Raw genomic sequence first — 12,680 nt, 5'->3', positions numbered from 1 at the left:
CGGTTAAAGCAACTAAAAGAACCATTTTATGTACTGTATGTGTTCAGAACATAAATTTAAAAAGTGCATTCATGAAAGGTGACATGTATTCCTCAGCATGCAAGCATTAAACAATACTATCTATGATAAACAGTAAAATATTATGCAATAAAGATGAGATACACCAATCAAATACTCAGGATTATAATATAAATTGTATAATAATAATAAATTGTGTCATTGCCCGTAACCAGATGGGAGAATGGATCCTTGAGGGAATACAGAATATCTCTGCAGGCATTCTGTTCCTTTTTGGATGGCAAAGCTTGAGACCTGCTACAGGTGGGATCGCACTAGGCAGGTAGCCGTTTGATAACGTTGCGGTAACGTGTGTTCCTGTTCTGGGAACTGGAGCAGCTGCTGGATCAAATAGGAATTATCCAGCAAAGCCATGTGTTCGCGTTGATGACCTTTTCTGCGTTCATCATACACTACAAGGTTACTACACAGAATCAGTTTCAACATTAAACTGTTTGCAGTGACATTCAGCATAACTTGATCTATTTTACAAAGGATATAAAGTATAGAGGTATAAATTGGCGGCTCCTTATTCTTTCAACTTTATCATTTAAGAACAAAAAAAATGGGATTTAAAAATGAGCCTTTAAACGTCTTGCGCTAGTTTTAAGCAGCGACCAGTATTTAAACATAACGTCCATTTGTTGATGCTACTGTTCCACAAATACAATTTGGAAATATAGATTCAGAATTTTTTATGTAACTATGTCGTTTCGGCTGTCAATTTAACTCCTACAAAATTATTCAGTATTTCTTTTTGCAATGCAAATGGAAAATATCACTGGTGCGTCCCGTACTGTATGACTGGTGGATGTTGTAAGGTCTTATCCGCTTGCATCAGGGGCTGGGGCTGGGGGTGGGACCAATAGAGTGCAGGGTAGCGCGCATTTCATACCCTTGGCCCTGTGCCTGTTACGTAAACTCGCCGGCTGTACACTGTAAACCAATGATATACACTCATTCCTAAAACAACTAGGGGGGGGGGGGCGCTTCGCCAAGATGCAGCCTTGGCAGCGATGTTAACTGCGCGGTCTGACTGATTGCAATTCGATATAGATACGTAGACTGATGAAATATTTCTGATGAAACATTTGGACTGCAGAATACACGACTTTCGTTCCCGCGCGGTTCACAGTGGCCGCGCGAGCACACGGTAGCCAGAAGGAAATCGTAGGCGCGCACGCAGGCCGGCACGTCCCCGAGTGTAGTGTCCGGGGGACGCGGAGGTAACTTAAGGTTCTGTCACACTGTCACCATTGCGCTGCCAGGCAGGTGTACGCTGCGAGGGGCGCACCACGTCCAGCCTCCGATTAACAAAAATCATCTGTTAAAGCCCCCCCCCCCCCTCTGCGCCGTCATGTTGTGGACAGCTAACCAATTCATTAGGAAACTCTCCACTAGCACCGTGAGTAAATCGCTTGAATTTCTTTGGGGGGAATTTCAGTTTCAGTAACGTCGCGCGCCGTGTTTGCGTTGCTTCGTGTCTCGTGAATGGGATGCAGTGCATCGCCCTTTCTGTAAAATGCCCATCGGTTTATGTGGCGCTTTGGTTGCCGTGCACATCTCCGCTGGCCCCTCCGGCGAGTCGGTCCCACATCTGCGTCGCCTTTTCGCCACGTTGCACCGCGCCGCCTGCCGAAGGGATTACGGCGCCCGTCGGCACACGCCGCCTTTCGGAGCCGGCTAGCATACGGTATATTGCACGAAGTGGGTTGCATTACCATAACAGAGATAAACATCTGATAGTTATCGTGTGTTATAATAATGAAGTAATGCCATTTACTGTCATTCATTTCGGTTTTATTAACAGTCAAGTTGTATACTTGTTCAATGTGTAAAGGGCTTCTCGTCGAAGACCTAAAAATAGCGTAAGGATTGCAGGGTCCGACCCAGGCTCGTGTTTGTCCACTTTATGCATGCTCACCTGGGTGCCTTAATTAAACGGTTTGCCATTAGTTAGCATATGAAGGGGAGGAGAAGACCTCTTTTATCGATCCTTTCTTCCTAGGACCGGCTGACCGAATCAAATTGGATGGGTGTATAGATATTATAATTGTATAGTCGTACCGTTTATGATCTGCATTCAGTGCATTTCATCCCAGTCGGCACTTTTCTGTTCCTGATGTTATTAACCTGCCATTCACGCACTAAACGCAAACAAAGGAGTACTCCTATATGACAATCCTTGTCAACAATAAAAATTGTAGTTCAGGCACACCGTATATCATTATAAATTCTTGACAGGGTGTTAAAAATTATCAAAGCCAGTCAGATGGCAGCATTTCACAGTGTGTGGAATGTTGTTCGGGAGCCAGAATATCTACACGTGTTTATAACTACCGACTGAGAGATGGTCTTTCTCTTGCTTCCTATGACCTGCAAAGGCATATTACCAAAATAAGCTGAAGCTCGCCCTGATTGGCCAGAGCCTCTTCGGACAGGAGGTGTACACCAGCCTACGGAAGCAAGGCCACAAAGTTGTGGGCGTGTTCACAGTCCCAGATAAAGACGGGAAGGCGGACCCACTGGGTGAGTGAGGCGGCAGGCGGAGGCGAGAGCCGCTCTCCACCCCTGACAGCGTTCCAGATGGATTCTGCTGACAGTTGGGGAATGGTCTTATCTTATCTCACCCTCCTGGAGGTGTTGGGGGTGGGACACATGTTCCGTTAACATGTTGCGACTTCTGCATGTTTTCCACAATTTGTTGAGATGATTCAGTGTGAAGTCCACAGTCTTGCTCTGCTTCTACATCATTATGGTTCAATTGTTTGACAAAAAACATTTATATATATTTTTTCCACAGACCATTTGATAAGCACTGCTAATCAGTGTTTATGCTTTTTTACTCATATTTTATAGTACTCATTTTCCTGTTATTTTCCTAAAATATTCCTGTTACTTGTTTTTATGTAAACAATAACAACAACAATAACAAAGCACTTTGAATGACTTGCGTGTTTGAAAATCCATCCATTTTCTGAAACCGCTTAATCCAACTGGGGACACGGGGGGGACCGGAGTCCATCCGCAGGTGGGAACCAACCCTGGGCAGGTACCAACACACCGCAGGGCACAGGACTCACACTCACACGACTACAGGGCCAATTTAGACTCACCAATCAGCCTATCCTGCACGCTTTTGGACTGTGGGAGGAAACTGGAGCCCCCGGCGAAAACCCACGTGGACACGGGGAGAGCGTGCGAACTCCACACAGACAAGAACGCAAATATTTGTCAGTGATTTATATACATCTCCATCTATAGTCCAGCCTTCTATAAGATGTCTAAGGACGGATTTACATTTTTTCCACCTGATCCACATGCTCACAAACAAAAAAATATTTTATTAACTTTATAACAGAAGCATTTAATAAAATTCTGTAAAGTTCAAGCGGGAGTCCAGTTAGATGAATATAATCAAAGAACCATTAGCCTCCCATGGTGTTCTGTCATTTCTTGATTTTTAGATCGCTGTTAGTACGGCTTACATTGGGCCTCTTTGTATTTTTATAACCACCCTCCCCTTTCCAAACCCCCTCACCCCCACAGCCACGGTGGCGGAGAAGGACGGGACACCGGTGTTCAAGTTCCCGCGCTGGCGGGTGAAAGGGAAGCCCATCCCAGAGGTGGTGGAGGCCTATAAGGAGGTGGGGGCGGAGCTTAACGTCATGCCCTTCTGCAGCCAGTTCATCCCCATGAGCGTCATCGACCACCCCACCCACGGCTCCATCATCTACCACCCTTCCCTGCTGCCGCGCCACCGCGGGGCCTCCGCCATCAACTGGTGAGCCAGGTGCCCATTTGGTTTAGTAAACAAATGTGACATAGAAGTCACATCTTTAGCCAATGAACCCAAAACCATGCAGTGCAAACTGAATTTAATGAAAGGGACCATCACCTTTGAACCTCGATTGAGTGCCAGCAATCTGAACCAGCTAGAGAGCAGGCTTAGCATGCCGAACCAGAACCCAGTAACTCCGAGTTCTTTGTCCTCCTTTTATTCACCTTTAGGACTCTGATCCATGGGGACAAGAAGGCCGGCTTCTCCATCTTCTGGGCCGACGATGGGCTGGACACTGGGCCCATCCTGCTGCAGAAAGAGTGTCCTGTGGAACCCAATGACACGGTGGACTCACTGTACAACCGCTTCCTGTTTCCTGAGGGCATCAAAACCATGGTAACTACAGATGCATTATTTTTAGTTTTTGATACTGAGGTACAAGGCAAAGACTACAAAGATTAAACCGAATTAAATAGAATACAAATCTGTAGAATATTTGTTATTAAGTTACTAACTACAATAAGGAGGTCAGACAGTGGTGCAGTGGTTAGCACTGTCGCCTCACACTTCTGGGACCAAAGTTAGAGTCTCCAGCGTGGACTTTTCAAGTTCTCCCCGTGTCATCATGGGGTTTCCCCCCCAGGTACTCTGGTGTTCAGACACAGTCCAAAAAAAATGCTGTGGTTATTGGAGTTACCAAATTGTCCATAGGTGTACCCGTGTGCGTGAATGATGTGTGCGCGTGCCCTGCGATGGGTTGGGTCCCCATCCTGGGTCATTCCGTGCCTTGCACCTATAGCCTCTGGGATAGGCTCCGGACCCCCTGACCCTGACTGGACAAGCGGTTATAGAAGATGGATGGATGGGTGGTCAGTTACAATAAACAAGTGACTCCTCTGTCTTATGTATGGGTCAGGTGGAGGCGGTCCAGCTTATTGCGGACGGGAAAGCCCATCGTATTCCACAGCCTGAGCAGGGGGCCAGTTACGAGGGGATACAGAAGAAGTCCAACTCCAAGGTGAGACACCTGCATGAGGTCAGTACTGGGTAGTGAGCTGGAGCCAGTCTGGGAGGGTCCCTTAAAGGAGACACAAAGGTGGCGTGGGACTCATGAGGACCAAAGCCTTCCTATGATACATTCTGAGTTATTGTGAACAACAGAGATATACACTATATGGACAAAAGTATTGGGACCATACCGTGCATACCAAGACATTTTGGACAATTCGGCTTCCAACTTTGTGGAAACAGTTTGGGGAAGGCCCATAAAGACATGGTTGGGTGAGTTTGGTGTGGAAGAATCCGATTTGCCTGCATAGGGCCCTGACTTCAACCCCATCTAACAGATTTGCGATCAACTACAATGGAGATTGTGAGCCAGGCCTTCACTCCAAACATCGGTGCCCGACCTCACAAATGTTCTTTGGGATGAATGGGCAAAACATCACACAGACACACTAGAAAATTTTGTGGAAAGTCTTCCCAGAAGAGTGGCAGCTGTTACTGCTGCAAAGGCGGGACCAACTCCATTTTGATGCCTATGGATTTAGGCTGGGATGTCATAGAAGTTCCTGTAGGTGTAATGGCCTGGTGTCCTGATAATTCTGTCCATATAGTGTAGCTTTTACATGAGTCACAATCAGATTTTGTAAATCATTAGCTTAGAAGTCAGGTTGAATAATGAATTATTGGCTTGGCCTGTGTAAGGATGACCATGTGTTGGAGTTGGGTGGCCATCAAGGAGAAGCAGAGGGGTGGGTGTTACCAAGGGTAGGGATGGCAGTTCTATTTAAGACTTACACAGCAGCTGTGTGACCTGCCAGGAAATCCCAAGAAGCTCAACCGATTCCTGGAAATGACAGCAAGCTTTGCCACCAGGGGCAGTGAATTTCTCATCCACGATCCGTCCCCTTCAGGTTATTATGGCTCAGCCAGCTGAGGCTATCCATAACTGGATCCGCGGGCATGACAAAGTGCCCGGAGCCTGGACTGTCATCGGTGGGCAGGTGAGGACAAAGACACGTATCACATGGCTGAGGAAATTAAGTAATCATCATGGCCCTCAGTCTTAGGCACCAAACTCAGATCCTCACAACTTGAGCCTGTGTTTCTGTAGACTGTTACCCTATACGGGTCATCGATGCTGACCGGGGCCGTGCCTGCAGGTCAGCCCCTGGAGATCGAGGGGGCTTCTCAGCCTGGCCTCATCACCAACAAAGGTCTGGTCCTCTACGGGTCAGATGGGAAAACGGTAAGACCTGGTCAACCGAAACCACACGGGCTGAGGCCTTTTCTATAAAATGGAGAAAGGCAGACAAGGGACAGTCCGTGTAAACAAGGTCTATGACGCCCGACTTTGCCCAGGTTCTGGTGAAGAACCTGCAGTTTGAAGATGGGAAGATGATCCCAGCTGGCAAGTACTTCTCTTCAGGGGAAAGTGCTAGCCTGGAGCTCACGGAGGAGGAGAAGATGATGGCAGAGGAAATTCGGGTATGGGATTCCCCAAGGCAGTGTTGTATCTTACAGAGCAAGAAGGTATATTTGCGATGTGGTGCTGACATCATTTTTCTCACCCCCCCCCCCCATCATTATAAAGGTCATATGGAAAGGAATTTTGAGCAACGTTCCAACAATTGAGGATACCACAGATTTTTTCAAATCAGGAGCAGCATCCATGGACGTGGTCAGGTGGGTTTCAGATCTGGTGGATAGTCCTGGTAACTGCGACAAAAAGAGAGAGGTTGACCATGTGGCTGCGCAAATCTCTCCAGGCGGCCAGGCTCATCTAGAGTGTGCTGACTCGTCTAAATGCTGCTCCAGGTTGGTGGAGGAGATCAAGCAAAAGTGTGCCGGGGTGCAGCTGCAGACCGAAGACGTCTACATGGCCACCACCTTCCAGGACTTCGTGCAGATGTTCGTCAGAAGGCTACGGGGGGAGGACCAGGAGGAGGAGCTTGTCATCAGCTATGTGAGTGCGCAAGTTTCACGGGGGCTGGGTCAGTAGCTGGATAGGGCCATAGGTCACACCACCCACAAAAAAAATTGAGATTGTGTTGAATGCATTGAAGTAATCAGAGAATGTCAACGTGATGCTACGATTAACAGGCAACAAAGGACGTCAACAATATGACGGTGAAGATGCCTTACCAGTGTTTCATTAACGGGCGGTTCGAGGATGCAGAGAACGGGAAGACCTATGACACAGTCAACCCTACCGACGGTTCGGTGAGCGTGAATACTTACCCACCATTGGGGGCATTGCCAACAGAGACATTCTTATACAAAAGCATACTGTGTGAAATGGGCTGCCACAAATGTGATTTTTTGTTTAAACTCAGGTCATCTGTAAGGTGTCATACGCATCTGTGGCAGACGTGGACAAAGCGGTGATGGCGGCCAAGGAAGCTTTTGAGACTGGGCCCTGGGGCAAGATGAACCCCCGAGACCGAGGCAGACTGCTGTACAAGTGAGCGTTCTTCTGCTAGCACCACCTTGAGGACACTCTGGGCTCTGCAGCCAGGTGGCCATGATACCTTTTCGTTTTGCTTTTTTTTCACCACGCCTCCAAACGTTCTTGAGCAGGCTGGCAGACCTGATGGAGGAACACCAGGAGGAGCTGGCCACCATCGAGACCATCGACTCGGGTGCCGTCTACACCCTGGCCTTGAAGACGCACGTAGGCATGTCCATCCAGACCTTCCGCTACTTCGCCGGCTGGTGCGACAAGATCCAGGTAGGGGCCTGCGTGTGTTCGGCCAGGGAGCCCCCTGCACCGTGAAGCCAGCCAGCCTGACGTTCATTGCCGTTCCTCATTCAGGGCACGACGATCCCCATTAACCAGGCAAGGCCCAACCACAACCTCACCTTCACCAAGAAAGAGCCCCTGGGGTGAGTGACACCAGCATGCTCTGCCACGGACACGTCCAGCAATTCTACCTCAATAGAAAGTACTGCCATTGCTGGATATTCTTGGGACAAGTTTTTATAATGCAATCCTCATTGCATCCATCCATTTGTCACAGCATTTGTTCTGGTCAAAGTCTGAACAGTTAGTTACATTGACTTAACGCCCATGCCAGCCAACAGGACTATAGTCATGGCGAGCAAATGGACAGTAAAACAAATAAGGTTTAAACTTAATAAATAATTATAAAAGGGGGGCAGAGTGTGGCTCACTGGGCTAAGTCTGTAATCAGAAGGTTGCTGGTTCAAACCCAGCCTCAGCACGTCTGCGGGTCCTTGAGCGAGGCCTCTAACCCCCAGCTCCCTGGGCACCCCAACAGGTGGCTGCCGGTTTTTAATAAGTGAAATATAAATAGTGAACAAGGTGAAACCGTATAGCGTAGAAATGCATAACTAAGCAGAGCAAGCAGGACTTGCATAGGTGTCAGAGTGGACGGGGGCTGACTCCCCTCCCCTCTTTCTGCTGCCGCAGTGTCTGCGCCATCGTCATCCCCTGGAACTACCCGCTGATGATGCTGGCGTGGAAGAGCGCCGCCTGTCTGGCAGCCGGCAACACGCTGGTTCTGAAACCGGCTCAGGTGAGCAGAGAAGCCCAGTACCCATCAGGTCCAAAGCTAGTCCGCTCTGCTGTTCCATTTTCTGCTCAATAGCCACAAATCACTGCTGGAAATCACACCAGCACAGGACCGCCCCGTTTAATAACGTTTGATTAATTGGATCAGTTAATAAATATTGGATATTACATTTAAATTGAATTGAATTTAAAATTAAATCAACTTAAGCTTAATTTAACATTACTGCTGATAGTACCATATAAAAATTACGATGGCATTTTACAATAAGGTTCCCGTTTGCTTATAAATATATAAATTCATTAATAAAAAGTGTTATAACTTGTTTATAATTGTCTGTTACTGACTGTTACAACCTAATTAATATCCTATAAACCATTAATAAACCCTTTATATAAGCAGAGTGTTATTGTAAAGTGGAACAAAAATTTTTTTGTAAAAGTAAATTTGTGGACCCTTTTTCTGCATTACTTTGTGTTACCCTCCGTACGCCTTTAAAGAAGGTTGCTATGGTTACGGTCACCATGGTTATGATTACCTTGCAGGTGACCCCATTGACGGCGCTGAAGTTTGCCGAGCTGACCGTCAAGGCCGGCATCCCCAAGGGGGTGGTCAACATTGTGCCGGGTTCTGGTAAGCGACCGGGGTGGGGAAAGAGGCTGTTGGACCTGCGGAGCAGGCGTGTCCTTCATGAGGCACCGGGTTAACCTGGCGACTGCCGGTTCTCTCCCGCCCCAGGGGGCCTGGTCGGACAGCGAATGTCCGATCACCCTGACATCCGTAAGCTCGGATTCACTGGCTCCACCCCCATCGGCAAGCAGATCATGAAGAGGTGAGAGTCGCCCCCCCCCCCCCCCCCGCATGTCGGATCGGTTCATCATATTCATTGAGCTTTGCTGAAAGGCCTTGTGTTGCAACTAAAGAAGATCCTTTCATAGTGTTTGTGGTGCCATGCTGAATTGACCAAGAACACCTTTGATTCTGACTTCTTGCTTCAGCTGTGCACTTAGTAACCTGAAGAAGGTCTCGCTGGAGCTCGGTGGGAAGTCGCCCCTCATCATCTTCAGCGACTGCGACGTGGACAAGGCCGTGCGCATGGTGAGAAAGCTCAACCCCCACAGGGAAAGGCCTCATCTTCAAACGTCAACCCAAATTAGTTTCCCCACTGGCTGTATTCAGCCCACACCTGGGTTCTGGTCACCAGCTTGGTAAATTTCAGCTTGTGGAAACCCTTACTCTTTCTGGTAAAGTTGAGTTATTCTTGAGGTTTGTTCTTTTCTCCGTCTTTCTGTAGGGCATGAGTTCTGTCTTCTTTAACAAAGGAGAGAACTGCATTGCAGCCGGACGACTGTTTGTGGAGGAATCTATACATGACGAGTACATCACAAGAGTGGTTAGTGGAACTCTTCATGTTCCATTTCAGCTGAGGGCTGGTATTTGCAGACACGTGTCCCATCAGTGTACCTACCATGAGACCGAAGCCTTTCAAAGTCCCATTTCAGAGGAAGGGTTCTGAAGAGCTGATCCTGGTGCACGGCACTGCGTGACAGACGTCTTCTTAATCCTACACTCATTCTCCAGGTGGAGGAGATCAAGAAGATGAAAATAGGTGACCCCCTGGACCGGTCTACGGACCATGGACCCCAGAACCACAAGGCTCACTTGGAGAAGCTTCTGGAATACTGTGAGGTGGGAAAGAAGGAGGGAGCGACACTGGTGTACGGAGGGTGTCAGGTAGTCAGACCAGGTACAACTATCTACATGCTGAGGACCAGGTCCGGTCGTGGAGCCTTTAAATTTAATCTTCATCATCAGTTAAATGCATTGTGTTCAGGGTTCTTCATGACACCCACGGTATTCACTGACGTGGAGGACCACATGTTCATCGCCAAGGAGGAGTCATTTGGGCCCGTCATGGTCGTATCCAAGTTTAAAGATGGGTAGGTCCCTCGGGGGAGCATGTCCAGGCTGTCCGTGGATCGAAGCACACACCCCATGACATGCGGTCTTTCTCCTGATGCGGCAGAGATATAGACGGCGTGCTCAGCCGGGCTAACGATACAGAATTCGGCCTGGCATCCGGCGTCTTCACGCGGGACATCAACAAGGCCATGTACGTCAGTGAGCGGCTAGAGGCCGGCACGGTCTTCATCAACACCTACAACAAGACGGACGTGGCCTCTCCATTCGGGGGCTTCAAGCAGTCCGGGTTTGGCAAGGACTTGGGTAAGCCATCCTACCCCAGCAAGCTTGGTGAGAAAGCAGGGAAAAACTACACAAATGCGTGTTCAACACAAGTAATTCTGAATCAAAAATGGTTTTAAAGGCCAGGTACAAACTTAACTTCACTTATTCATAGTTACTTAGTGACTACTTATTTACTTACTCTCTGTTTATTTATCTACTTGTATATTTACTTACTCACTCACTCTTGTCCCTCTTCTAGGAGAGGACGCCCTTCATGAATACCTTAGGACCAAAGCAGTGACAGTGGAGTACTGAGAGAGACTCCGTTGAGACACTGCAATCTGTCACTTCGTTTTTGAGCCATCAGTCTCTACCAGGCATTCAGCTGCAGTGATCTGCCCACCATTTCTGGGGTCCTTGGGGTAGGTGGGTGGAGACTGGTGAAGAGACTGGTGAAGAGACTGGTGATCTCTCATCATTCACTGCCGCAAGTATTGTGCCTAAAGTTTTTAAATCTTCCGTTGAAACCATTTTAAAGAGGTTTTAGTTGCCTTCCACAGAAGCAGCACCCCCCCTCCCCCGCCCCCACCCGACAGCTAATGAAGCAGTCCAGTGTTATGGGGGGGCTTTGGTTTTTACAGTTAGCTGTGTTCAATATATTTAAAGGGAAAATAAACACCAGCTACCAGATCTATGGGGCGGTTTCAGTATCGTCACAGAAAACACCAACAACATGAATGAAAACCATTAATACTCACTTACCATGCAAGTATATATATAATAATTTATAATTATAAACAAATGCAGAATTCTTTCACACATTTCCAGTGTAGCGTTAGGTAGCTTATAACCATGAGTATTTGTATTGTCAACTCAGAGCCACTCCCAGACTGCTAAGGCGTGTCGTGTCACAGCAAAGATAAGCTCAGCTTGAAGGACTAGCAAGCAGGACTGAAAAGCATTGGAAAAATTCACATTGCAATACTTGAATTTTTCGTGATTACAATATTCATTAAATGAAAATGGTCTTGAAAGTTTACTCAGAATAAACTAGCCAGAATGAAACACTGACCAGTAAAGTCTGTCAAATAAGCTGGTCGTGCTGCCACAAAGCAGTGCAGACAAATCATTTGCTTTTACTCAATTTTGTCTCTATGGAATCCAAAATATTTTCATGCAGTGGGAGAAGAATGTCTTTTGGTGACCAGTTCTTGTTTGCTTTTCTCCACCTCACTCATTTTTGTTAAAATTTCTCACAAACACCCCTCATTGCCTATGAATCACTCCAACAGCAAATACAAGAATCGTCTCAGAGAGTGCGTGCGGCATTCATGGACAGCAGCAATAGGAAACCTTAGGCCGAGCTTCTTAAATATGTACTAGGTGATCTGAAAAAGGAACCATCATTAAAATTAAAAACCTTGCCAAGTTCTGTTCATATGGCAGAGCAAAAATGCATTAGCGTATCTTATTGTCTTAACCCAGCTGACTGTCGCAGTCCTTACGCCGTGACAACTGCATGTGCGTAACACGCAGCGTTGATGTGAACGTCGCACATCATGTTGGCCTATCAGCAAGCAGGACGTACTCAAGCAGTGGACTGTTCCATTAAATGTACAAGGGCTATTGGGGACGGATGGAGTCTTTCCGTTATCATGTGTATGCGAGTCTCAGCAGAACACCTGCCGCTTTGCCGCAGACCATCACAGTGGTGTGAATTTAATACACACAATATGCATCAATATGCATACACGCATATATACAGCACACACACACCACACTGTGGTGACTGCGGTAACCACGGCAACCACTAGACCATTACCTCAGCCATTAACAATAAGCTAGCACATATCACACTCCAAAGGTGAGACCTATTGAGATGCAGGACTTAATTCCTCTCACGTATTGAGTTGGAATTAATGGTTATTTTCAAGGCTGCTTACAAATGTTACACGGGGGTAATGCACACCTACTTTTTCCAACAATAAAATTTTGCCAGTGGAAATGTGTGATGAATTTGGTCTGTGCATGTTGTCCTGATGTACAAGCATTAAGATTTTTTTAAAAATGCATTGTATGGTGTAAATATACCTAAAAATATACATAAAATATACATGTCA

At 47.2% G+C, this 12,680-nt stretch overlaps 1 protein-coding gene across 1 annotated transcript; it reads left to right on the top strand.

The window, feature by feature from the left end:
• Window positions 1-1,026: 1,026 nt before the first annotated feature.
• aldh1l2 (aldehyde dehydrogenase 1 family, member L2) lies at window positions 1,027-12,569 on the top strand. Its single transcript, XM_023812606.2, has 23 exons — window positions 1,027-1,462; window positions 2,442-2,586; window positions 3,607-3,841; window positions 4,069-4,234; window positions 4,755-4,856; window positions 5,755-5,844; window positions 5,955-6,089; window positions 6,203-6,328; window positions 6,435-6,526; window positions 6,659-6,806; window positions 6,944-7,063; window positions 7,177-7,304; window positions 7,421-7,571; window positions 7,656-7,726; window positions 8,274-8,379; window positions 8,919-9,006; window positions 9,112-9,205; window positions 9,372-9,471; window positions 9,668-9,766; window positions 9,955-10,120; window positions 10,208-10,313; window positions 10,400-10,599; window positions 10,820-12,569. Exons 1-23 carry the CDS (start codon window positions 1,415-1,417, stop codon window positions 10,873-10,875), a joined length of 2,772 nt encoding a protein of 923 aa, XP_023668374.2. The 5' UTR covers window positions 1,027-1,414; the 3' UTR covers window positions 10,876-12,569.
• Window positions 12,570-12,680: the final 111 nt, after the last annotated feature.

Source organism: Paramormyrops kingsleyae, chromosome 3 (assembly GCF_048594095.1).
Source record: "Paramormyrops kingsleyae isolate MSU_618 chromosome 3, PKINGS_0.4, whole genome shotgun sequence".
NCBI lineage: Eukaryota > Metazoa > Chordata > Actinopteri > Osteoglossiformes > Mormyridae > Paramormyrops > Paramormyrops kingsleyae.
The sequence above is the reverse complement of the archived record's forward strand: the minus strand, read 5'-3'. Positions and strand labels throughout refer to the sequence as shown.